Raw genomic sequence first — 27,980 nt, forward strand, 5'->3', positions numbered from 1 at the left:
AACTTGGCTGCAAAATCCAGCAGAAGTTCAGTATTTTGGGATTCAAGAGATAGGTTCACGAAAATATATCACCATAGTCGCCTTCATGAGGCCTGGCCTTATCATCATGGTAGCACCTGTACCCTCCAGGGTACTTCAAAATAACACACAGGAGGGAATATGGTTGACATCATGTATGTCCTCTGCCTGAGTACTTGGTAACAAATTTGTTGGAGGAAAGTAATGAATGGATCAGTCCACTTTTAAATCTCCTTTATGCTCCAGGTAAATTATTCCACTTAATACTCTTTTAAAATACGCATCACTGCCCACATTTGAAGGAGTGTAAGCTCTTTGCCTCCATTGCCTAAACACCCCAACAGCTAGGAAATGTCGGGTCACTCTCCTGTTAGTGTAGGCTAAGACGGGGCGTCACCAAAGTGAGGGGGAACTGCAAGAAATGAGCACGTGAGGTAAATTTTCCAAGTGAGCATACGGGTTAGGAGTTGTCCTGAAAGCAGCTGGGGACTCTTTCAACCTGAGTGATACTGCTGAGATGGCCCCAGCCAGAGCTTAAAATAAAGCCGCTGAAAAGAATGGTTCAGAAACGGATCTGCTCCATCATAAAAGACTTTCTCAGCCAGCAGTCTCAAAAATGTCTATGCCTGTGTCTTCGTGGCCTTGCTGAAAGAAAAAGAAGGACTAGTAGATACACATGCGCAGATCTCTCTGTCTCTGTGTGTCTGTCTGACTGTCTCACCCTCTCTCTCTCACCCTCTCTCTCACACCCTCTCTCTCTCCTCTCTCTCTCTCTCTCTCTCTCTCTCTTTCTCTCTCTCTCCCTTCTCTCTCTCTCTCTCTCTTTCTCTCTCTCTCTGTCTCTATCTCTCTATCTCTGTCTTCTCATAAGGACTTTAAGGTATTGAAAGTCACACTGACTTACTTCTCACTTAGGTCTTGTCTTGGTCTTGTTCAACAGTTCCTTGGTTTCTTGTTTCCAAATGGCTTGCTGGCTCATGTTTATTTTTTTTCCATAAATATTTCAATGAAGTTCTGAAACCAGAAAAAAATTTAAAATATAGTAGCTTTATTACCTTTATTTTTAAAAGGTTTATTTATTCTTATTTTGTACACACACACACACACACACACACACACGACTTGCAGTAACTGAAGGCCGGAAGATAACTTGGATTTTCTGATTCTTGTTAGCTGCTGTATGGGCGCTAGAAACTGAACCCGGAATCCACTGCAAGTGTTCTTAACCACCAAGCTGTTTCTTTAGACGCACTTTTATTTTTTAAGGCAAGTTAGTAATAGAAAATACAAATTAGTAAAAAAGAAAAAAAGTGTAAATCATTTCTTTTATATTCCACCATTATTTGGGCATACGTTCTTGTCTCTCTGTCTTGGGTTTTGTCTCTATGTGATCCGAATCTCTATGTAAGTGCAGCCTCTTTCTTACCATTGCTGATGTCTTTCTGTGCCTCAGTCCCCTCGCTCAGGATTCGATGCTGTGAGCCACTAGAGAACTTACTGCGAAAGGGAGCGCCGCATGGCCCTTCAGTCATCCTCCCTGGAAACTGCATTTTAACATGCTCCAGGTAAAAGCAAGGGGTGGCCCAAGGACCATATTTCAACAGTGGAGGCCGACATGTTTTATGAACACTGCACAGAATGTCAGTGTCAACACAGTTAAATTGCCAAACATCCAAGTGATATATGGCTTCCCGGTAAAGACGAAAGACTTCCTTGCAAATAAGAACACACACCCTCAGCATTCTCCTCAAGCACAAACACTGTAAGCTGAATGCTATACATGTTTAAAGGAAATAATTCATTTTTAAAGAGGCTAGAGGAGTATCTGATTCCACTGAGAAGGCCATAAGACTGTCAAAGTGGCCTTTGCACTTTCTAATGATTTTGCATCTTCCCCAGTCTGCCTTGACCCAAGGCCAGAATGTCTTTAAATGTTTTGTTAAATGTCATCATGGTGTTATTTGGAATACTTTTCCCTCTGTCTTTTCTCCAGGTTATCTAATTCTGTCCATCTACCTTCTTCATGAAGTTCTAATCTCACTTCCATACCCACCAAGTCCTTCCTAACGACTCAGGCTGCAGCCCTCACCACTATTCTCTGAGTCAATTATCTCAAAGCACACTTACCTACTTTCTCTTGATGCATTTGGACCGTCACCCGGTGCTTCTCACCTCTTGACCTGATTATAAGAGATTGATGGGGATCTTTAGTGTTTGACTCAGGCCCCCTGCCCCTGGCACGTCCCTCCCTCCCGGCAAGGGACTGGGTGCAGGGAACGAGCTTGTAGTTTGAGTCCCCATTATAAGGTTCACGGCCCTTACAATCACAGAGCAACTCATGTAAGCACCAGCAGCCCTGGTCCGATCATCTATAAAGTAGGAACAATATCTTCAAGGCTTATGTTACCTGTCAATTAGTTTTCATGCAAGTTGTGATTACAGTTTATTTTAACACGTCCCTTCACCTAAACGCTTTGCCAGAACATCTCATACTATAGCTTGTCTCCAGATTCTGACTAATACATGCGAGTCTCCTCCCTCTCCATAGACACCAGTCGATAAAGAGATGCTCTAGACTTTCTTCATTTGTTTACATTCTAAAAATTAATATCTATATCAAAATAGATCATTGAAATGTGTATGTTTCACAATATCATGCTTTTCATATAGTATTTTAATCATTGACAGTTTCATGCAATGTATTCTAATTATATTTATTCCCCACTTCTTTCCCTAATTCCTCCTAGATACACACTCACACAATATGAGGTTAAATATATGTATATTTTGTGGAATTACTAAATCAGTGAATTTATTTGCTTCCTACAGATGGCAAGAAGTTATAGTAGTGATATAAAGTTTACTTTTTAAAGGTTTATTTTATTTTGTATGTGTGTTTGTGTGTGTGTGTTTGTGGGTACGCGCACATGCACACACACATACCTGCACAGGTGCCAGTGGATACCAGAAGAGTCATAAAAATCCTTTGGGTCTGGAGTTACAAAGGTTTGCAAGCCTCTTGATATGGGTGGATGGGTGGCGTCAAAACTCTGGTTCTGGTAGAGCTACAGTGAATGCTGTAAACCATGGGGCCATCTTCCCAGTCCCAAAGTTTACATTTTAAATAAGCTTATTTAGGCAAAAGTATTCATCTTACAGCGAAAGTCTTTTTAAAATATCAAGCATTTACATTATAAAAGTATAGGAACCCCATCATACTAAAAATGACTGACGTTTTACCTATAGGTAAAGCAACTTGTGGGTATCAGTTGTTGTCTTAGTTATGATGATATAAACTACACGCTGATCAGTTCTGATGTTTCCTGCCTAGCAAGCCTGAGACATAATAGAGTCTAACTAAAATGTACCTGTATGGAAAATAGATCAAAAAGATGAGTAACCAGGGTAGATAGCTCAATGCACACTGGTTCCAATGGGAAGAAAATGAATGGATTATTTGGCAGTAAGTTAGTTTTTCTAATTATCTAGAACAGCTAAGTTTTAAAGAACACCAAACCTTTACTAGGAAAAGTTTGATTCAAATCTTTATTCATTAGGAAAACAAGCTTACTAGGATATGAGTCACCATGATTACTGCCATAATATTAGAATTCAAAGCAAATTCATATAGAGTTTTTATTTTAACCTTACAAAATCTCTTAAAGAAGGAGGAGTTTTATGAAGAAATAAAGTAAAATGTTGGGAAGAAGAATGAGTTTAATGGAAGTAAGGGTGGGATAAGAAAAGGTAAGAGAGACGAAGAGGATCAAAATACATTATATGTGTAAGAAACTATCAAATAATAAATAAAAGGAAAAAAGAAATGATGTAAAAGGAGATTATAAAATTAGTCTACTGCCATATGGGTATTTATAGGTAGAATAAGAAATAAAATATGTTTACTCTATTAACTAGATAATTTGCCATTGATTTATGTCCAGCATGGGTTTCTGGAACATTTTTCTTTCCTTGCTTATCTGAGGCTATTAGATGACTTGACTCAGGGGTTCCAGATTTGGGTTGTACAAAAGTGGGATCAAATTACATAAATTACATTAATTGAGGAGAATGAATTGAATTAAGTGGAATTGGAATGGTGTCTGGTGTTGTTTGTCTGAAGAGTGTAGAAAGGATGAGACTTCACTGCAAAGGATGAAGAGCAGGCATCTGGTCAAGTGGACCACAGTGTGGACAGCTCATCTTTGGGAGACTTGGAGGTTTCCCATCCTTTCTTCTTGTGATCAGAACCAGAGCAAGAGAATGTGAGAGTAGAAATGTCAGCCTCAGAGCTGAAGCAGCTCAGTTCTAAACCCTGCTTCTCCCATTGTCTGTGGGATCTTGGGCAAGTTATATAAACTCCTCTGGTTTCTAGCTCAACTACAAATTGAGAATAGTAGTGTTTGCTTCAGACGGTGGTGATGGGAGTCAATGTGTACTCCCATCCAGTACATTTGCATGAGAGCCATCTACAAGCTAGAAGGTGCACACTATGAGATGATGGAGATTTCGGGAAGGAAAATGGGAGCTAGTGTTGTAGAGATGTCAGGATACTCCGGGACTTACAGCCCGCCCTGGAGGTGGAAATTTTTCTCGTTCTTTGAATGATGACAGTGCCTTCTGGATCTTTTGTTTATATCATTAGCCAGTGTTTCCCAGCATGTCTCAGCATTCTGCCTTAAAGGAGGCACTCTACACATCTAACTACCATTTCTACTCTGCTGACCTAATGTTTCAACCACTAATGTGGAACTTGGTATTATCTTGTCCAAGTCAAATTGCTATCTGGCTTCCCACTGCTTTCTTCTACCATCATGGGCCAGGCCACCTTTCTTGAGTCATCTCTCTAGCTACCATGGACTTTCTCCCCATGATGCTCTTCCTCAGGACTCCCAGAAGCAGACCCCGAGACAAAGCTTCCAGTATCAGTGGCTTACTCAAGAGATCTAGAAAACACTGACAGGAAAGTGGAGAAACCAGGAAGGGTGAGGAAGCAGGCCACTGAGGTGCACTGTAGAGCCATTACCACTGCAGGTGATGAGACCTTATTCCCTGGGAGAAAAATTCTAGGAAATGGCATACATTCCCCAGATAAAGGTGATGGTCCCTGTCCATGTTCTAATCCCACAACGCAGGAATATGTTGCCTTATATGATGAACTTCATATATGTGATTAAGACTCTTGGGAAGGAAAGATTGTCTTGAATTATCCAAGTAGACCCAAAGAAATCTGAAGGACCTTTTAAGAAAGAGACATCAGGGCAGAGTTGCAGAGAACGTTGAAGATCTTACCCTGCTACTTTTGAAGATGAAGGCAGGGCCCAAGAAAGAGCCAAAAAGCAGGGATGGTGATGTATACCCCCAAATTTGAACGGTGGAGACAGGTAGATCCATAGTTCCATAGCAGCTTTGACTATAGAGAGAGTTCAAGGCCACCCTGGGCTACAGGATATCTTGTCTCAAAAACAAACAAAAAAAATCAAATCCAAGGGATGCAAACAGCATCCAGATGCCACCAGGAAGACAGAGGAATAAATTATTCATACTTCAAATGTATGATCTCCAAAGCTCTTGGATAATACAGTTATGTTTCTTTCACCACTGAGGAGTTTTGGTCCTATTTTTAGTGCAACAGTAGGAAATATTGCCAGAGCTCTTTGCTTCAAAAGCAAGCATTTGGGTATTGACTCATGTCAGTCATTTGCCAAGGGCCTCTGGGTGTGCAGAGTTAAGTCCTTACCACTTCACTGGCAAAATACAAGTCAGAACACACCGGGGAACTCGGGAAGTGGACCAGGCGCCAGCTGAGTGTGCTGCTGTAATGTGCCCTTCATCGGCCTCTTCTTCTCAAATCTGTCTTCCCAATAGATGTCTTGTAGACCACACATCCCAGTCAGTTCACCAGCAGCTGTCAAGCTTACCTTATCACTGCAGGGAGATCCTTCAATAGGCTGCTCCCTCCCTTTCTCAGAACTCTCCCGTGCCCCTGTGAGAGAGACCCTTACAGAAGGAAGCCTCAGAGTCAGCTGAGGAAGGTTGGGCCCAGGCTCCCTGACAGTTCAGTCTTACTCCCTAAGTTTCTATGTTTGGTTGTGCAAAGGGGGAAGTTAGCATGCTTGGCTGGCTGTTTGTGTGCGAAGTTCCGAGTTTAGTGTACAAAACTCGAGAAGCCTGAACTGTCGATCTCTTCGGTCTGCATTCTGAGAACAGCAGCAGCAGCACCGTGGGCAAGTGAGAAAATCAGTGTGAAAAAAGGAGAAGGTTAATTAAAGAAACATTGAAGACATGTGGCTGTCAATCGGCACTAAAGATCCCAAACCTGACTGTGGCACAAATATGCTCGGAGAAGCCTGGCCTTTTGGGAAGGCTTACAGTTGAAGGATCCACACACCACAGCAAGCACACAGACCCTTCATCCTCAGCCCACCCTAATGGTCATTGTTTCTAGTGTCAGAACCTTTGTGGTCAAGGCTTCAGACTCAAATGACCCCTTGAAAGTTGGCTGTGCCCTTAACATTGATTTTCTCAAACTGTGACCACTCTACTTGCTGTTTGTCTAGACCATAAAAGGGTAGAGAGATTAAAAAGTGAGTCTGTGCCTTCTTAAAAATCGGAATAAATATGCTTCAAGATTACCACAGGTGGTGCTGAAACTGCAACACTTTTTTCTCCTTGTTTTGGAGTAAGGTGGGGCCGTGAGAGACAGAGCCTGGGAAAGGAAGGACACTGGTGTTTCCTGACACTGCATGGGTGTCAGTTAAGCAGAAACACAGAACATGAGCCCCGACAAAAAGAGTTACTGTCACCCCAATGGTTATAAGTGGAGCTTCCCAGGTAATGTAGCTTGTCTGACTGCATAAAACGAAGAAGTGAGCGATCTAGTGTTTGATCGTTTTTCTTCGGCTATTTTCATTTCATCTGTGAGGAGCTATCAGTGACCACATTTGGAAGACGGAGTTACATGGGCTCAGCCAATAAACAGCAAGTCCTGGCTCTGGGCTCAGGTCTCATGACCTTTCTTGTCCATTGTGTTCAAAACAGAAGGGCTGAGTCACTTAGTGGCCTGAATCCAGTGGACAGACATTGGATAGACAGCAATTCATTCCAGAGCATCATCCTGGTCAGAAAGAGTTCATTAGCATAATTATAAGATTGAAGGAGTCTCTGTGTAGAAAATGTAGAGGCTGAGATGGAGAGGTGACTCAGTCAGCAAGTCAGAGGATCCGCGTTCAGATCACAGAGCCCATGTAAAAAACCAGAACTGTGGCTCAGGTCTGTAATACCAGGACAGTGAGCTAGAAATAGCAGATCCCTGGAAGCTTGCCAGCTAGTAGCTGGCCTACTTGGCAAAGTTCCAAGCTAAGGGCAGACCCTATCTCAAACAAACAGCCAAAAAACTGAAAAGCACATGAAGATTGACACCAGAAGTTGTCCTCTGACCACACACACACACACACACACACACACACACACACACGCATGCACACGTGCTCACACACACGGAGATTGGTAATGCTAGAAACTGAAACAGTGAAGATCAAGTAGACAGAGTTTATCTACAGATAACCACAGACAGTCACTTACTACATTTACCTTCTGGTGCGTGTCACACACGCTCATGCGCACATTGCGTTTTTAGAAAAGTAGGCATCATGCTACGTATATGGTGGTTTTATAATATTAGCTGGAGTGAGGGTTCTCTTGCAGGTGTGTTTTAGCAGACTGCCTCGTGTACCATGATACTTTGTGAACAAAGCCTTAGTTCATGGTCGTGTTTGCTCGCTGTGACCACAGTTTATTCTCATTAAAGTCACTGTTATGGGATACTGTAGTTTACATCTAAACATGAAGCTTAGATCGCCAACAGCATCTAACGGGCCAGTGTCTCGTTTTGAATGTTGTTGCTTCAAAAGCTTTGTAAGTTTGATAGGTGAATCCACATTCTCTTTCAGATGCACGTTTTCCAGACTCACAACTTAGCTGAATTTGTTTCTCCTTATGTACTTTACCAGGTGTTATGGTCTCCACACAGTGCCAGTCTCATTGGTGTAATGCCGCAGGCCTCCGAGACATCACAGTTGGTAGGTACTAAGATATCAAGCACTACATTAATCCCCAGTGCTCACCAGCCCAGCCACCACCAATGCCAGATGCACAAATACCTCCGGGCACAAACCAGGTCTGAGTCTCCATTCTTGTGCCCTTTCTGGCTCTAAGTCAGATACCTGGCAAGTACCCAACATAGTTCTTGACGAGAGTATGGTAATTGGCATGGTCCTCATCAGGTCTTCTAAACTTCTCTGTGACTTCAACAAGTCCGGCCTCCTCTCTGACCTCAGGATCTTCCCTGAGATGTGAAGAGAACCTTGATGCCCGTGAAATGGGACAAGCTCCATGCACACCCACCTTGTGTGTGCCCATCACCTGGGCAGCAATTGTTTTCCTTCCTGCAGACGCCCAGGTCTCGTGGATCTATCATCTATGCTCTCCTCTCAGGCTTTTGTGCTATAGGTACAGCACGTTTCCTCTTCTGCTCTGCAGTCTCACTGGCCCTAGCCATCCAGGAACTGAAAGGGGAGTAGGAGTTGGAGACATCACCAGCAGGGAGGAGGTGGGGGCTAAAGGCATCACCAGTGATGACGGGATACATCCAAGCATAACCGAAACAGCCTTCACAGAACTCATCCAGAGATCTCAGTTTCCATTTAATTTTTGTAAACATCTATGTTAGCGTTTTTGCCCTTGTAAGCACTTAGGAGAAAAAGCTTCAGTTATTTAAACAGGATGCATTTCGGTAACTGGAGTGGAAAATGCAATAGGCATTTTAATTAAAAAAACAACATTTTTGGTCAATTTTGTTTTGTTTTATTACTGGTCATGTTCTTAATATTTATTTATAGGTTTCAGAAGTATAACGCTTCACTCTGAGAGGATGCATGCCGTAGAGGTACACATGCTAGGAATCAACTTTTTCCTGATGAAATTTGCAACCCTATTTAAAAAAAAAAAATGTGAAATTATTTCTATTCCCAGAGCTAATTTCTTTGAATGAGGACTTGGAACCTCTGGAGAACAGGAACTCACGGCTGTGTCAATTTGGGACCCTTTTGACTGAAATAACGAGAAAGTGTGCGTATTTCAACTAGTAACATGTGTTTTTAAAGATTTCCCTACTTGGTATAATAGTACAGCATTCACAACCAAATGAATAAAATGATAATTTTAGGTAAACTGATATAACAAGATTTAAAGGTTTACTTACCCAGCTCTCAACTTTGCTGTTATCACTTCAGTCCTAAGTACAAATTTTATTATTTTCTCAAGTCCCGATTGAGTTCTGTAGTGCCAGAGAAAAAGGGATTTCTTCGATGATTACAGGAGTTGGTGCAGTTCCTAAAACATGGCTGCAGGCGCTGGTCTCCAGGCTTAGTTCATCCAAAGCACGGAAAAGCGTCTTAGTTTTGATTTCCCTCATTTGTAGAAAATTCCATAGCTGCTAAATGCCTCAAAACTAATGTTTATCTTCTAGAGCAGTGGCTAATTCACCTCAGCTCTTAGTGTAAGAACATGAGCGGACGTAGCACACCTCCTGGCGTGCAGCTGTGTAGCTTTCCAAAGCGCGGGGCCAAACTGTTTCCTATGCTTAGTTGTAGAAAAGAAAATGGCGCCACTGAGGTTAGACTCAGCCTTGGATTTGATTAAATTAGACAATTTTCCCCAGCAATGCTCATCTTTTATCAAAATCTTGCAGGTGATTTATTTTGTTACTATAATTCAGAAATTCAGAATTTGCCTGCTTTTTTTTTCTTTTTCACTTGTTCTGGATTATAAACGATACGAGAATGAAAACGGAGTCATTAGTGAGTCATTTACCTGTTTGTGATAAAGAGATATGTTCTATTCAACTAAAACAAACAAAAAAAATCCATATCCAAACGAAATATAGGGGCTGGAGAGATGGCTCAGTGGTTAAGAGCACTGCCTGCTCTTCCAAAGGTCCCGAGTTCAGTTCCCAGCAACAACACGGTGGTTCACAACCATCTGTAATGAGATGTGGTGCCATCTTCTGGCCTTCAGGCATACACGCAGACAGAATATTGTATATAAAATGAACAAATAAATCTTTTAAAAAAACAAATGAAATATAACTTCCAGAATAACTATTTTTCTCTTAGGCAAGTTACACAAACCAGTCGAAAATTCACGGTAGTTTTTCGCTTTCCATTTGGTTCACTAGCCTACATCTTCGTGACATACTCTCCTGTGTGTTTCCAGCACTGTCTGTGTACCCAGTGAATCCCAGCATGAGTGAGTCAGACTTGTCCTAGCAGTCTTCTGGAGAGACAAGAGCACTGGCTACAACACAGTAGGTTAGAAGTCATATGAGAGGAAAGAAATGTCAACAATGCTATTGGGCCATCGGTGTGAATCGATGGAAAGACTGACAGTACCAAATGGGGATGGGGTTCATCAAATGCATGGCATCTCGGGACCAGCGAGATGGTTCAGTGGGTACAGACACTTGCACCCAAGGCTGACAATCTGAGCTAAATCCCTAAGATCCCCTCAGTGGAAGGAAAGAGTGAGCTCCTACAAGTTGTCCTCTGACCTCCACATGTAGCATAGCTTGCACAGGCCTGTGCGCATACACACAAAATAAATAGGCAAGTGCATGAAATAAAAATAGTTTTAAAAATAGAATTGTGGTGTTTGGCCTAAGGCTCCAGAGCAGAGCCGCTCTGCCTGCATTATGATTGCTAAGTCAGAATGGAGTAGACACTTTCCTGGAACCTTCCTGTGACTCCCTCTGTAGTCTCTGTCCTATATCTATTCTTTTCTTTTTAATTAATTAATTAATTTTTTAAAGAAATTCTTTCCTCATTTTATATACCAATCCCAGTTCCCACTCCTTCCCTTCCTTCCACTCCCTCCACCTTCCCCCCATTAGACATTTCAAAGGAACACATATGAATTATATTTTTTAATTTTGCATTTTACACACATACACATATTACCTTTTCTTTATTTTTACTTTTGGTGTATGGGTGTTTTGCTTGCCAGTATATCTATGCTGTGCCCATGGAGGCCAGAACAGGGCATCAGATGCTCTGGATGTGGAATTACAGATGGTTGGGTACTGGGAATCAAATCCAGGTCCTCTGGAAGAGTAGCCAAAGTTCTAAACTGCTGCGCATTCTCTCCTGCCCAATATGTTATATTTTAAGGTGTTTAATAAGTACTACACATGGTGGATTTTTTATAACTATTACATTTTTTAAACTATATTCCTGCTTCTTTAACCAGGTCACAGCATTTATTGGGTACAATATTCTCTTTTATCTTTCTGAAGATGTTATTTAATGTAATTGAAGGCATGCTAAAATATTAAAAATATATAGCAAGCACTAACTAGGAAGCACAAATTGCATGAAAAGAAATAAAATCTGACAAGTTGAAGTCACATTGCCTTTTTTGCCTCCCAAAGGAGCTTTCCTTCTGAGTCTGATAGCGCCAGCAGGATCTGGTATGGAGATAAGGAATGACTCCTTCAATAATATAAAGCTTACTCACTCTTTAAATAGATGATATTTTCCTGAGTGCAGTTTTTAATTGGCACATAATTGTCCATATTGATAGGGTACAGTGTGACATTTCAATACATTCCCATTATCATATTTGTGAAGCTTATCTGCATTTAAAAACTTCTATACCATTCACTTTAAGTGGCTGGTGGTATCTATTATGTGGCTAGACTACCATTAGTCTATTCCTTCTCTATTTAGTAGACCATTACATTGATTTTTAGGTATTTGTGACTACTCAGTAATGCTGCTTAGAGTAATCTGTGCATGTATGCAGTGACAGAGGAGAGCTTCTCTGAGATAAGTCCCTTAAAGGAGATTGTCTGGGGCACGTCTTTGTTCCTGTTCTTGCTTGCAGGGTGTCTTGGGTTGACTGTACCTTTCATAATTTTCCTTTGAATGTTTTTTCCATTATTTCTAGTACCTCTTATTTTTTAATTTTTAATTCAGTTGTTTCATTGTTAGATTGGTGTTTATTTCTCTCTCTCTCTGTCTCTCTCTCTCTCTCTCTCTCTCTTTTTACTCTGACTTGTATGATGGGGCTTTATTTAAAGGTCTGTTGAAAGGCTAGTCATCTATAGTTGACCATTTTGAAGGGGTGTATGCCCACCAGTGGTGTGAACAAGTTAGCTGTAAGTTCCTCTGTAGGCTGGCCTCCAAGGTGGTGTGATTCTGTTGTGCGAGCTAGGCTGTGTGCTCTGAAGAATCCAGCAACCTCCCTGAGCCTCTGTCCATTGGATTCAACAGCACCCCTCCAGTTGCGGCAATCAAAAACACTCCAAAATGGGCTCTTACACAACTCCCCGACTTGCGCTTAGGAATGGCCACTCTTACAGGAAGGGGTGACCACTTAACTTTCCCCAAACTGAAGCGCTCAGAGAACTTTTCTCTGCTTTCACTTGCTTTCTTCAGATAAGCTCCTACATCTTCCCCTGGATGGAGGACAGTCGGCTTGGTGAGGACCAGGTGTGGCTTTCTCCTGACCCTTCTATTCTTATGCAGCACTTTTGTGAACTGTTTCTGGCCTCCATGACCCCAAGGCCTCCTGTTACCCTCCCTCAGCTTCCTGTTCACATAGGCTGTCTTTACCAACTGCCTGGAGTGGGAAGTACAGGTTTCTAGATCCCTGTGTCTGACCAACGCTGTGTGACATACACATGTGTGAATTCTTTCATCATACATGCCTGAAACTGGCATTTAGATACATGCTAGGCTGGTAAGGCAACCCAGCAGCTGAAGGCTCTTACTGCCAAGCCTGATAATATGAATTAGATCCCCAGAACCCACACTGGGAAATGAGAGACCAGACTCCACAAATCGTGTGCCATACGCATACCTGCAATCAATAAAGACTGTAAAAAAAATCAAGAAATAATTAATGGTCAGTTTCAAATCCATTTCTCAATATGGGTATCTCAAGCTTTGCTCTGTGAAGGGCGCATTCATCTGCCCAAATCTCTTGACGCTGGTCAGCCTTTACCTTCAGGAACACTTTATCGTGTAAGTTTACTGAAGTTTTCTCTTCCTCCGTAGGATAAACTGTCAGTCCTTTAAAGAACAAGTACTGGAAAATGAATTTCCCCCAAACAAGCAGAGCAGATATTAAAGTGAAAATAAATCCTCAGTAGAGTAGAGCATGTGCTGTTCTCAGTGTGATCTGCAAAACTTTAAGGTAACCCTGTTAGCACACAGAACATCTTCTGACTGGGAAGTGGCTAAGGCAATTGCTAAAGCAACACAGGATAGGAATAAATACCTTTAAGCTGATGTTTCATCTAGCATTTTGGTGTGCAGATTGTATTACTTTCCAGTGTTTTAAAAATATGTTTACTTAGAATGAACATTAAAATGGTTCAGGAATTTTTAATTTTTTATTGTTTTTATTGAGCTATACATTTTTATCCACTCCCTTAATTTTTATTTTTTATTAATTTTGATAATTTTTTATGTATGTGTGTTTTACCTGCATTTACATCTGTACACCATGTGTGTTCCTGCTGCCCATAGAGTACCAGAAAAAGGCACTGGATCTCTGGGGCCTGGAGTTACAAAGTGTTGTGAACTGCCGTGTGGCTGGAAATCAAACCCAGGACCTCTGAAAGAGCAGCCAGTGCTCTTAACCACTGGGCCATCTCTTCAGCCCTTCCAGGATTTTTTTTTAATTTTATTTATTTGTTTAGAGCAATCTGATTAACCATTTTTAAATGAAAAATACAGTTCTGTCATAATTCAACAAGTTTATTTTTTTCATATTGGTAAGATTTTGAAAATTCCAGATTTGAAAATGGCTTAACACTTAGACATCTTTTAAGGAAGATTGTCACTGGCCATTTTTTAAACCTCCAAGGAAGCTATTCTTTTAGATATTTACCTTAAGTGAAAAAATAATCCAAACTTAATTTAATTCTAGTTAGTGAATAGCACCACTAGAGAGGTCGGGGGAGGGAGGGAGGGGAAGTTGACTTTAAAATGAGAAGCAGAGGAGGGAGAATGTGAGCAAGGAAGGCAGGATCAGAGGGAACCTTCACCCAATGATGAATGGAGATTGAGACAGAGACCCACATTGGAGCACTGGACTGAGCCCCCAAGGTCCAAATGAGGAGCAGAAGGAGGGAGAATATGAACAAGAAAGGCAGGACTGTGAGGAGTGCGTTCACCCACTGATACAAGGGGACGGATCTAATGAGAGTTCACCAAGGCCAGCTGGACTGGGACTGAACGAGCACGTGATCCAACCGGATTCTCTGAATGTGGCTGACACGGGGACTGTCTGAGAAGCCATTGATAATGGCACTGGATTTTTGGGATCCTAGTCAGTTTGGATGCTCACCTTCCTAGACCTGGAGGGAGGGGGGAGGAACTTGAACTTCCCACAGGGTAGAAAACCCTGACTGCTCTTAGGGCTGGAGAGGGAGGAGGAGGGGGAGTGGGGGGGGGAGCGGGAGGGTATTGGGAGGAGGGGCGGAAGTGGAAACTTTTATAAATTAATAAAAAAAAGAAGAAGAAGAAGAGCAGCTCGGAAAGCACCCCTAAGACGTCAGTTCCCTTTCCCGGTGCTCTTCTCTGTGTTTGAGAGGAAAGTACAGAACAGAACCGACCTTTCGGGAGGGACAGAAGGATGACTTCGGCTCCTGCCCGCCTTCTCAATGTCCTGTTCTTATTCTTGTCCTCCAAACGTACCTGACTGTGGAGAACGCTGTGTTTTCACACCTCTCCATCCGGCAGATATTTAAAGGGTATGAGTTTGACTACATAAAACCAATGTTTCCATCTGCTGAGCTCTTTGTCCTTGGCTTTAGGCAGAGCCATCAACAGCCAGAGAAGAAATAAATATGTTCTGTAGTAGTTAGCGAGCAACAACAAAGTCCAGTGATCAGTACCCACTGCATACCTACAATGAGCCGGATAAAGCTCCCATTCTCACACAGGTCCACAGTCTAGTCACATAGAGGTCAGCACCCTCATAGATGTCGCTCCATTTTATTCTCATAAATACCCTAGGACTTATTAGTGTCCCCCCCTTTTACAGACATTTTTCTGCATAAACACCCTTGTAAAAACTCAAGGCAATAATGTTTACCCCATTTTCTGTGTGTCAGTTATTCCTGGTCTCCTTGTGACTTAGTCTACTTGACTTATCTAGGTCTACTAAACTAAGGTTTAGGCTTCACTGGCCAACTACTTTATAAAGAGAAAACATTGATTTTTCTTTGTGAGCAATTAAGAAAATAGCTGATTTTTACACGGTACTTAGTATGTTAGTTCTTTTTCTCTTAATAGAGTACCTCTTGCTAAGAAATTTTAGTTTTGGTGAATGTTCAGAAAACTCTGAGTGGGATGTTTTCCTCTGGCTTAGAGAAAGAGAGAGGGTAGGAGGGAGAGAGAGAGAGAGAGAGAGAGAGAGAGAGAGAGAGAGAGAGAAGAAAGCCAGAATACTGATATCGTAAAAAATGATCTGTAGATGCACCTCTGCTATATTTACTAGAAGGAGGCTCTTCTCCAAGAACGCATCCTGATCTGTATCCTTGAAGTGAGAATGAAAATGGAGCTCATTGTAAGATGTGTTTCCTAGTCAGCTTAGCTGAAATGCAGCTTTTTGCGGAAGGCTTCGGAGCCCCTTCTCAGCACCCACCCACTGCTTAGAATCACTTCTGGAGGTTGAGTCAAGGCTGTGCTATGTAGCCAAGACTGACCTCCACTTTGGAGTCTTCCTGCTTCAGCCCCCGAGTGCTGGAATAATAGGTGCAGGCTATTATAACTAGAACTTTGAAGTCATTTTCAAGTATTGCTTTCAAATGCATATTCACGAAGGTCTAGTGAGTCTAGCAACAGACACGGAGCAGTCGGCTGGTAGCCCTTCCATGTGCTTCTCATTTCTTCCTTTGCCACAACACGGTGAGAGAGATGCCATTCCCTCATTCTGCAACCAAGGATTCTGAGATTCCAAAGATTTTTTTTTTCTTCTGATTGTGCCACTGTCAGTAATCTGTGAAGCCAGGATTGCTCAGTTCCAAACTGGACCAAGGGCTCTTGCACGGGATATTAGTATTGTGCTCCAAACTGTAGAAAGGCTTTTTTATTTCACACATTTAATAGCACCTTTCTTTATCACGATTTTTATAAGCTGAACAAATTGATTTGTAAGTTATTTTTAGAAATCATTTCACCCATCACTGAAAGCAACCTCTTTCAATGACATACTAAAAATATTGCCTGGCCACCTAATGAAATGGAAAAGGCGGAGAGAAACTACTGGGGACTGCAAAGTGTTTATGCATAAACAACAGAAGACACACAAGCTGCCAGAGGTTGACTCCCCACTGGCCTGCCTTGGCTGAATTCATATTTACGTAGTCTAAGCTTTGTGAGCTATGGCCTGGGTCCTCTGCGGAGATTACACCCGATTCAAACATTTGTTACTTAAGCTATTAGGGCCCCAACCAACCCTCTATTGGGGTACTAATCAAGATAGCTGAAAGTGGGAACTGATGGAAAAATGTGCCAGACTTGGTGAGAATAATACAAGATCAGGGGCCATTGGCAAAGCAAACTCCAGAAAGGAACATGAGCAGGAGATCTAAAACTTAGAAAGTCAGAAACAAGTTAAGAAACATGGCCTAAGCTGGGCAGCAGTGGCGCACACCTTTCTCTCAGCACTTGAGAGGCAGAGGCAGGTGGATCTCTGTGAGTTCTACATCATCCTGGTCTGCAGAATAAGTTCCAGGATAGCCAAAGCTACACAGAGAAATCCTGTCTTGAAAAACAAAAGAAGAAGAGGAGAAGGGAAAAAGAGAAGAGACAAGAAGAGAGGAGAGGAGAGGGGAGGGGAGGGGAGGGGAGGGGAGGGGAGGGGAGGGGAGGGGAGGGGAGGGGAGGGGAGGGGAGAGGAGAGGAGAGGAGAGGAGAGAAGAGAAGAGAAGAGAAGAGAAGAGAAGAGAAGAGAAGAGAAGAGAAGAGAAGAGAAGAGAAGAGAAGAGAAGAGAAGACCTGGAATACACGAGATGTAAAGAATGTGGGCCCAATGTGGTTGTACCTATTGCCTAAGGCATGTGATCACCCAAGTAAGCCAAAAGATTTGTGTTTCTATTTTTCACTCACCATTTAATCTCCAAGTGGGTGGTGTGAATTCTTAGAATATTTCCCAGTTCCTTATAAAGTTCAGGGCTATGCTTACAAGAACAAATAACATGCCATTTTATATATCCTACCCGGAAACACCGTGATTCTGCTCCACCCATCCGCAGATCAGGTGGGAACTCAACTCTTCCCTGTAGCCATCTTGTCATCTTCCAGCATCGATTTTTCCCCCAGGGTTCTCCGCGCAATTTGGAAGGTTTGAACTCAACAACCTTAAAAGAAAGTCACTGGTCTGAAACCCAGTCCCAAACAAACAAAGGCCACTTCACCATCAGATAGACTTGGACATCCCCTTCTTGGCTAATTGACACCATCTTGCTGCAGTTCCTGAAAAGTATTGCTCTCTCAGCAACGAGCATTAAGCACTTTAAGAAAAGAGTGCCATCTCTCCTGGACCAGTGGGGGCATAGGACTTGGTCCTGTTAGTCCAGGATGCCCCCATCAGGAAAGAACCAGAATCTGCTCTAAGGATAATGGAATGGCCTCTGGTTGGCAGGGAATTTTCTCCAGTGCAGCATCCTGACTCCCGCGAAATGATGGGAGAGGGGTACTTCTGCCTCTTTTCACACGAGAAAGGAAGAGTTTCTGTTTCTCTGCTGGAAATGGGAATGAAACAGAACAAAATGGGGAAGAGTAATTGGAGAATAAATCTTGCGAGAATCGCCAAACATGTCCAGCAGCTTGGATTTTCTGAAGACTCTTCACAGATTGCTTTCCGGTCCAGCTCCTTGTTTCCCTCCGATCTTGTCAGTTCTTCCATCAAGAACTCCCTTTTCCATCTTTTTTAACTTTGTTTTTATTGATTCTTTGGGAATTTCACATCAGGCACCCCAGTCCCATTCATTCCCCAGTCCTTCCATGTCTTCCCTCTACCCTTGTTGCTCCCCTCAAAAGAAAATTCCAAAGAAAAAAATGAAAAACATGTCTCTCCTACCTTTCTATCATATATTCTTTTGTCACAGTGGCCTTGGGCACTGTGGTATGTCATACAGTATACCCTTTTGCCCAAACGGCTTTATTTGCGAATGTTCAATGCAAGGAATTGTTGGTCTGGTTCAAGACCTCTGGCTTCGGGTACGCCATCAATGCTGGACCTCACTGAAACTTCTCCTGGATATCCTGCTGTCGCCCCAAGTCGTCTGCCTCATCTACGGCCTGCTGGAGACTGGAAAGGGACCAGTTCTGTGGAATCAAACCCTTTTCCATCTTAAGCAGAAGGTTTCTTTTGCTCATAACCTTAAGAGTTTTGAAATCTACTCCCAAAAGGGGGAGACAGTAAGGAGACAGAGATAGAGAGGAACTGCAGAAGTGGGGAAAGAAAAGGGCTATGGATCCATTATTCTCGTGACTGTGGCTCCATGCCGACTCTCCTGGTCACCGGATCACCAACAGCTTTCTAAAATATTAACTCCCAAAGTGGGAAGACTATATTGTAAGATCTGGCTTTAAAAAAAAATGATTTCCTCTGGTCAGACCAAGTACCACTCTCTTGTCTCAAGCCTTGTCAGTTCCAGGACGGTCAACCCTCTGTATCCTTTAAAATGCAGCTCTGCATCCATGGTGTCCCGCTTAAACCTGTGCCAGGACAATCTTCCATGCCCTTCAGTACAGTGCCTGTCTGCAGACAGCTCCATGTGAGGCTTAGTACCAGTCCCATAACTGATCCTGTTCCCCTAGGTGTCTCTCCCGCCAAGTCCTAACCTCCCTGCCTTGAGGCCTTTGCCTATAATGTTTCTATCAAGCACCTAGGTACATGTTCAGCATATGTGATGAGCACCCGGTAGTTAATTTACCGCTCTTTAAAAAGGTTTGATAGTGTGTCTTACTCTCTACTCTCTTTTGTAAATGCCTTGTGGGGTGTCATGTCAACATAATGCTAGGAATGGGTGTTGGAGTAGATTTTCTTCATGGATTCTTAGCCTTCCTGGAATCCTAATGTGCTTTGGGCTTTTGTTGTTGCTGCTGCTGCTGTTGGTTGGTTGCTGTTGTTTCCAGTAAGTAAACCTTTTGGGAACAGCTGCTTTCAGCTGTGTTTTGATTTTCAATCTATCTCACTCCAAGAAAAGTCAATATCTAAAGTCAGAAGAATGTAGCAGTGACTTCTCTGGGCTTTCCCCATGACCCTACCTTCAAAGCTTGGCCCCATCTGCAGACACCTGCTTAGAATTGTATGAACAACTCTGACAGTCATGTTCTGAGGTCAGCTACAAGTGTGTGTTTGATCCCATTTAGAGAGGAGGCTTCCCCTGATGCACCCTGTGTTCCGGGAGAGCTGGCTGTCCCTACTATGTGCATCCCCTATCGGGGAAGTGCTGTGTCAGCACAACAGCGTTGTGTTTCTCCTATGTCGTGGAAATGGCCATTTCTTTGTTGCTTTCTCTGTATCGTGGCCATGGAGGCTGAGGCTGAAAACTTCCAGTTTTCAGTGAAGGTGTCCCCCTTATCATTTTAAGTGAAACTTTCAAGGGGACAAAGACAGCAGCAGGAAGTAGACGGTGACTGAGGGGAGCTGGCATCTTTATTCACACACGTGAATGTGTGTGTGACTTCTGGTGTTGCTCCCAAACACACTTCCAGAATGCAGAAAGACTTGTCCTGTGTTATCTCCAGGCTGTAGGCTACCATTCTCAGTACCAGGGGGAGCATCAGACGTAATTTCACACGTGTGGTTTTAGACTGTGAGACACTGAGGCCCCATCAGGGAAGACTTCCCGATGTCCGTCACTGAAGGCAGCATGGCTGTAATTGGAGCCTCACCTCTGGTAAAGCACTTCCCTGATGCCAGATAATGAGTTTCAGAGGCCCCTGGCCAAGTCCCACTTCCAATTAACCTGTGGCAGAGAGAGGTGCACAGGAAACATCAACTGTGAAGTCAGGCTGGCGTATTTGGGCAAAGTGGTGATGATGAATCCCCCTGCAGGAACTGGACCAGTGTCCCTTTCCTGACAACAAGAAGTTGTCTGTATAAACTCCTGCTGCTCGCTCCTTTCTCAAACACCCAGCAAATGTCCTGTTTTCTGGGTAAAGATTGACATGATGAGTCTCTGGAAAACCAAACCAAACAATCTCCCCAACTCAGTGTTATGGAGATTCTTGCTATGCATTGGAAATGTTCATGGTTAGTGGGAACAAAGGTAAGAACAGCCAAAGCTACAGTGGCAGTGTCCTCTGCTTTGTCCTGTGCTTCCTAGAGAGTGTCTTACTCCAGAGCACCATGAACCAGGAAAATGAGAACCGAGAACCAAATCCCAGAGAGACCGGGCTCTGCAGGAACCCAGGCCGTTGGCTCTCTGTGGTGCCCCCAACAGACCCCCACTAGGTCAAGCTGGAGGTGGCAGCTGACAAAAGGGACAGTAAACCCTTTCCCTTAGAGAGATCACGTTCTGGAAAAGGGACTTAAAAATAAGTAAGTAAGTTGAACAAAATGCTGGAAGCAAGGCAGGACACAGTGAGGCAGAAAACAGCGAAGGTACGTAGAGCTATGGGGAGCAGGGAGACTGGTCATGAAAAGCCATCCTGCTTGGCAAGGGGAGTCTGTATTTTACAAATAGGCAGCTAAGGTGAAAAGAACTGGAAGTTGAGGAGGGAAACATCTGAGGTCTGTGTGAATGCCCTGTAAAAGGTGTCTTAGAGCAGGATTTCTAAGTCGAGACCCGGGGGTATCGCTGGACAACTGTTGGCCAACAGATAACACGGGATGCCCCTGTGGGGCTAGGGTATCTTCAGAGGACTCTCAGCCTATGCTCTGATAGGGGGGTACTTGGAAGACTTTTAGCAGGGGTGAGTGGTGTTCTGACATTGGGGATCACTCTGCTAGACATGTTGAGGCTCTACATTTGCATGTTTTAAACTCTTCGCTGAATCTTTCAAACAAGTTTTGGTTGTGCCTCTGAATCTCTTTGGGCAAAATAGTAAAATCCCGAAGGTTGGAACAAGAAAAAGACCCCTAGTCCTCATTAAAAAGTGGCACAAAAGATTGCTAAACTAGAGAGGAGTCAAAAGTCAAGTGCTAGGTTTGCCTGAACACTCCGCAGATCTGAAGTATTGATGTCTGCTGCCTGATACTAGTGGGGTGCACACTTCAATGTTGAGGTCCTCTTGCTAGTGAGGCTGCAGCAGAATGAGAAGCAATGGCTCTCATGGGATATGGTTGTGTGAGAAAATACTGCAAGCTATGAGAACTGGAGTCTGGGGTATGGGGCAAAAAGAATATGAAATTTAAAGTCAGAGTAATAGAGGGATGGCTCAGGCATTGTAGGCTGCCATTGCTGAGGGCCTACTCTGTGCTAGGTTTGCTACCTACAGCCTCCCATCTCGCTCTAGGTTCTGTCATTAGCCTCTGTTGGTTTCAGGAAGACACTCAAAGAGACAGAGTCATCTCTCTAAGGGTGCAAAGCTACTGTGACAGAGAGGGACTGGAGATAGGGACTGCCTTATTAAAGTCCCGTGCCCTTGCTATGGCAGTCTTGTGACCTGGAACCTGCTTCTGCTATTGCTCATTGTTTAATGTGTTTGTATGTACTTATGTTACATGTTATATATGTTCAAGCACATATATACATATAAACATAAAAACACATATAAAAATATGATTATGTTAAGAATTGAGGGGGCAACTGTGAATTAAAGGCAGTGTTCAGATCCAAAGAGTTTCCAATATGGCCAAAGCGATTGATGTATAAACTAAAACTTTTAATAACATGAGCATGTATTTATGTAAAAATATGTATACATTGGTACAAAACTACTTAAATTAGAATAAATAATGTGTGATACATAAATAAAATACAATGTGTATTACATAGTAAAAACATTCATGTGCTTTTAGAATACAATACAAAGATTTATATTTTTTGTGCAGGGTCTGACTATGGAACCCTGGTTAGTCTAGAATTTGCTATGTAGATCAGGTTAGACCTGAACTCACAAATATCCATCTGCCTCTGTATCCCAAATCCTGAGATTACAGGTATGTATTTTGAATTACCAAAATATATGAAGATTTTAATTATTTTAATTTAGATTTTTCTAATTTAAAACATTTTTATTATTGATAATGCTTACAAAGAAATCTCCTAGTTTGAGAAATCGACTGTTAAAAATTAAAATAATTTATTTTCAAAGCCAAAGTGGTTCTTCTTATTATGTAATTTAATAGTAGCCAAAATTTTGTCTGTCCTTTGTGATTTTTAGTTGTTATAGGAATGCAAGGTAGCGAAAATTCATGAACTGGGAGTTAATTTATCTTGTTTTGTCTGCATTTTCATTGTCATAATCCTAGCTGATCTTTAGTTTAAAAAAAACCTCTTTTTAAAAACATGTTCCACCCTTTGAGATAAACCTGTAGAGGGGTAAAAACAGAAGATAGCAATAGACTGCAGTGGAGGTCCGGGTGGGATAACTGGGCAAACAGACAAACAGCCAGCAAAATTAGCTGTAATTATATCACCCAGAGAAGATCACTGCTAATGGAAACTGTACAGACTTGCAGGTTTTTTAAAGCATCTAATTTTTAGATGTTATTTTCACATTTAACAAATCATTGCATACTTAATCTGCAAATATCACTGTTTGGGAACGGCTCTGTTTTTTTATTATTATTAACCTTCTCCTCCACAAATCAGCAAATAAAATAACCTTCAATGAGCATAGCAAGAACTCCATCTTCATCTGCTGACGTCAGGCTAATTAGCTGGAGATTGTGGCACTAGCGGCTGCATTAAGAGTTTTTATCTGAGAAGTCAGAAATATTTCTTAGAAAGCTACAGGTCTCCCTCCTGTTGCCTGGGTAGTGGAGATGGAGCAGAGAGGACAGATAGCTCACCCTGGATTGCTTGGGCCAGATCTGCCTCCTCTTCTCAGCCCATGTTTACGGGTCTGGGTGTTAAGGAAGCAACCACTAATCAGAAGCAGTTTCCACATCCAAGAAACTTCCCATGCAGCAGGGAGGTAGATGCGTAAACCAAAATATTAAAATTGCAACATGAAATACACAAGTATGGAATGACGGTCCAGACCCAAGGGGCATTGAGAGGCAAGCCGGAGAGGAAGGCTTCCTGCCTGGAGGATCACCTGTAAGAACCGATGACGAGGTTAACCTCTTTCCTAGGTCGACAATACGCAGGAAAACATTTCCAGGCAGAGAGAGAACGCTAAGATAGAGCGCCGAGGCTGCAGACAGAGCGAAACTCCCCTGGCAGGGCCAGCTAAACCTGAAGCTCCGTCACGGGAGGAAACCATTCTCATTAGTTCTAGGGCCACCCCGCATTCTGGCACTTCAGTCTGGTCCAGTGCGTTGTCCAGGAAGACGAGGTCAGTTCAGAAAGCCTTGGGCTACCATGGAGGCCATGCAAGAACAGCAAGGCCTGGAGCAAGAGGACCACTAAGACTCGGGCCATTACAGGAGTTCCTGGGCTCTCAGAATGGAGATGGAGGAAACAGTGTGTGTAAAGGACTGGGGGGGGGGTACGTTTGGGGGGATTGGTGGAGGGTAAAGTATAGTGCCATGAAGTGATAATGAAGGTGTTCAGGACACCAGGCTTCTGGGTCATCTGGGGAAAAAATACCCTCAATGGATATAATGTCCCCAGAAGATTGGCCTGTAGGATTGAGGGGCACTGGCTTGCTGAGTAGATTGACGGAGGCAAACCCAGCCCTGAAAGGTACAAGGCAGCAGGCTGAGCAAGCCATGGGGAAAAGCCAGTAAGCAGCACTCCTCCATGGTCTCTGCTCCAGTTCCTGCCTCCAGGTTCCCACCCTGAGTTCCTGCCTTGGCGTCGTCCCTTGATGATGAACCTATAATCCAAATAAGTCCTTTCCTCCCCAACTTGCTTTTGGTCATGGCATTTTATCCCAGTAACAAAGCAAACTCAGACAGCGAGGTCATTAAATGCAAGGAATGTGGGGGGACAGAGCAGATCTGAGTCAGGCAGGGTGAATAAGGAGCAGATCACTCACTTTGGGATAATTTATTTTGAAAAGCCCAAGGGGGAAGAAAGCAGGTTGGAGCAGGAAAGCTTCAACAAGCTCTCCTTCACAGAATTAGCAGTTTCCTCCTTTGGTAAGGCTTAACTCAGGAGTTTGTTTTCCTTTTATAGATTCAACCATGTAAGTTGTGTTCTTAAAGGAGAAGGAAGTCAAATTTGCCATAACAGTGTCGTGTGCAGGCTCTTTGGCATCTCGACTGAAAGAAACAGACCCGGTGACGTTAACTATTAAAGTGCCTGCTCTTCAGTGATGGGTACTGAGTGTTTAATCTTCAGTATTTCAGTAAGGAGTGAGAACTGCTGTCTGTGCAGCTCTGAGAGTGTGCACATAAACAGCGCCTGCCACACATGGTGGGCACTGGACTTTGGAAGCGATCAAATGCCCCAGAGGGAGGGAGGGAGGAAGAGAGGTGGGCGGGGGAGGAAGGGAAGGGAAGGAAAGGAAAGGAAAGGGAAGGGAAGGGAAGGGAAGGGAAGGGAAGGGAAGGGAAGGGAAGGGAAGGGAAGGGAAGGGAAGGGAAGGGAAGGGAAGGAAGGGAAGGGAAGGGAAGGAAGGGAAGGGAAAGAAAGGGAAGGGAAAGAAAGGGAAGGGAAAGAAAGGCAAGGGAAGGGCCCCACTTAGAGAGGGTTCAGTCTCTGAAGCCCTGAAAAGTACCACATATTGTCACCTTGAGAAAAGGACAAAATGTCCGGCAGCAAAAAGAACCTGATGGTCTCTGCCATGCTAGGAGGGAGAGGGAGCCTGTGAGGAAAGGGAGGGTGTTATTTCATTATTGGTACATGCTGTTCTCATTAATCATTGCAAACAAGGAAAATTTGGACCCTCTGTACCATCCAGCTTTCATTCACCTGCATCGTCTTCTTGAACAAAATTGTAAATAGGACAGGTGATTTGTGGCTCCTCAGTCAGCTAAGAAGCAATTTTTATTTTCTGAAGTATATGTTCACTCACCCTTACCAACAATAGACCAGGCAATTTCCCACATTATTTTCTTACATTCTTTTCAGGGAATAAAACAAGGACCTAGATATCTGGTGATTAACAAGATACATTATCAGAAGGTCCCAGGCAGAGAGGCCAAAGAGATGACTGTGAAGAACACTGACTGCTTTTCTAGAGGACTTGGGTTAGATTCCCAGCATCTGCATGGCAGTTCACAACCATCTGTACTCCGTCCCCTGGGATCCAGATTCTGCTTCTGTCCTCTGTATGCACCAGGAACATATGTGGTACACAGGGAGACATGCAGACAAAACACCCATACATGTTTATATAAAAGGGTCCCAGTTATAAAATGCGCTAGTTATAAAATGATTTCTAAAATCTGATAATCTGTGGGTTATTTTCTTACATACCTACATCAATTCATATTATACATATGAAGCCCCATGGCAGGTCTGCTTTCCTAGATGAAGAAAGGGAAGCCCTGTGAGTTAAATGACTCGCCCACTTAGTGAGCTGCCAAACCACAGGTCATAACTGCTTTCCCTGGTTCCAGAGTTTATCCTCTTACAGAGTTCTGTAGCTAACCCTTTCGGCTCATGTCTAGTCTGTGATGTTCAGGTCCACCATGGCAAACTGTTCTCATCTCTCTCTATGACATGAGTACCCACGCAGTTGCCCAAGCCAGAAACCCGAACCTCCTAGACCGCAGACTCACTCACGGCCTGCATCCACTGTGAGCATCTCTCATCTCTACCGTCTCAGCTCCTCCAGAATCATGCACTGCCTCTCATCTGCATTACCTCCTGATGAGCACAGGCTACCTAAGTTCCTTGTACACCAGCTGTATTTCTAAGTACTGCCCCTTGTACCTGTCTTTTCCTCCTCTTTCTCTTCTTCCTTCTCTTCCTCCTTTTTCTCTTCTTCCTCCTCTTCCTCCTCCTCCTCATCATGAGAAATCAGACCAAGGGGCTCTTGGGAAACTCCTTCCTTGCTTTCTCCCAGCTTCTAGCTGCTGGAAGTCCTTAGGATGCTTTAGCTTGCGGCTAAGCAGCTCTGATCTGCCTCTGTCACCCTACGGCCTTATTTCCTGTGTGTCTTAAATCTTTCTCTTCTTTAAGGACACTTGTAATCAAATGTAGGGCCCACCCCGATCCAGGATGCCCTCATCTCTTCTTGATTCCATCTGCTAGGACCCAGTACCAAATAAGGGAACACCCACCGAGAGTTAGACCCTCAGTGCATCATGGGTGAAGGGAGCAGTTCTACCCATGGACCGGGTTCGCCCCCAAGATTTCACACTGCTTTGAAGCCTGGTTTCTGGTTTCACAGCAGACGCGCTGATGTCCATGTTCAGGGTTACTGTGAACAGTAATTGAGTTGATGAGTGCAACGTGTTGGTCATGGTTGTGTGTCTCGGAGATTTAGAAAGTAGCAATTTTGATGCATTGCCAAAATAAACTAAAAACAAACAAACAAAAAATCCTTTATCTACAAGCTTACTTCTTATCTAAGAAAGCCTGTATCAAACCCCTTGTGAAACAAAGCCTGGGGCCTCTATTTTTTCATTCTGCCTTCCATATGCCGAGCCTCCGCATAAGTCTGAACTTGGGGGTACAGGTACCCGCATCAGAACACCTGCCACTCACCTCTACGCTCACCAGAGCAGGAAAAAGTTGTCCTGGTAGGGAAGAGAGACAGAAGAGGGTCGTAGCTTGTGCTTCTTCATGCCCTAGACAGTCAACGCTTACAGCCACACTTTGCTTGCCGTGATCCAAGGCTCCTGGTTCAGAGCTTTGCTGGAATCAAGACCTGGACACAAACAGCGTTGTCAGGAACAGACCTGCACTCAAATCCTCCTTGGGCCACTCACTCGCTATGCCACCTTGAACATCTCTGAACCCTCTTCTCACCTTTTCCTGGGCACTTATTAGGAGAGGTAAAACGTCTCCTCTTCAGGGTGGTCCTGGGACTTAACAAGATGGCACAGGTGTCGACCATTTTTCCGTTCTCCCATTCCAAGGACTGGGTATAGATTGACTACCTAGACACTCACATGCTTGGCTGATGGTGGGTGTCGAATTTAAGTCAGAAGCTCTTTCATTCCATAGTGTAAAGATCAATCCATATTTTATTTAGCATATACTATGTGCTATTCCTGTATCACTTTTGCAGCATGGTACTTATTAGTGATCTGGGACCACTAAGATGGGGACTGCACACACACACACACACGCACACGCACACACACGCACACACACACACACACGCACGCACGCACGCGCGCTTACACAAAACCACTCATCCATCAACGAATGAGATAAATGAGCACATTAACTTAATGAAGAATGTTCAGAAAATGGGCATTAAATCAAATTTGGAGCTAGCAGAGTACAGGATGGTGTTTGAGAGCAGGTGTTCTTTTTCAAAAGAGCATACTGGTTGGAAGTAACACCTTTTCCAGAGACAGGAAGCTGGGGTGGTACTCCAGGCTCAGAGGTCACAAGTATCCCGTGTACTGTGGGAGAATCAAAGTGCACCCCTGAGTCTCAGATCAAGGGTTTTCAAATTAGCTGGGGAGACTCGTGCATGCCTTGCAGTGTGGCTGGCACAGGGCACGAGGATCCTTGCATGCCATAGCAGACGTGAGAATAATTAGAGAAAGACAGGTTGGGAAGCAGCAAGCTTTGAGTCCGACTTTGTGCCAAGTGCTACTGCTGTCTTCTAAATACATGTAGTCTAGTCTAGTGCTGCAGTGTCTGATACAAGGGGTTACTGCATCCTGCAAATCCAGTATCTTAGTTGAGGTTTCTATTG

At 43.4% G+C, this 27,980-nt stretch overlaps 1 protein-coding gene across 11 annotated transcripts in view; it reads left to right on the forward strand.

Moving 5' to 3' along the window:
* Nucleotides 1-27,980, forward strand: part of Slc24a2 (solute carrier family 24 member 2) — a 243,885-nt gene that overhangs the window by 75,706 nt on the left and 140,199 nt on the right. For 7 of the 11 annotated variants that reach the window (XR_015737574.1, XM_087904872.1, XM_087904871.1 and 4 more), the window contains exon 3: nucleotides 8,028-8,096. The exons of the other annotated variants lie outside the window; for them this stretch is intronic. Coding sequence is in view for 6 of the 7 variants with exons in the window: in XM_087904872.1 (XP_087760998.1) it covers nucleotides 8,028-8,096 (69 nt within the window). In the remaining variant the exon portion in view is untranslated. The remainder of the gene's footprint in view (nucleotides 1-8,027; nucleotides 8,097-27,980) is intronic. 11 annotated transcript variants of the gene reach the window in all.

The sequence above is a fragment of the Myodes glareolus genome, chromosome 3, assembly GCF_982192425.1.
Source record: "Myodes glareolus chromosome 3, mMyoGla1.1, whole genome shotgun sequence".
Classification (NCBI taxonomy): Eukaryota; Metazoa; Chordata; class Mammalia; order Rodentia; family Cricetidae; genus Myodes; species Myodes glareolus.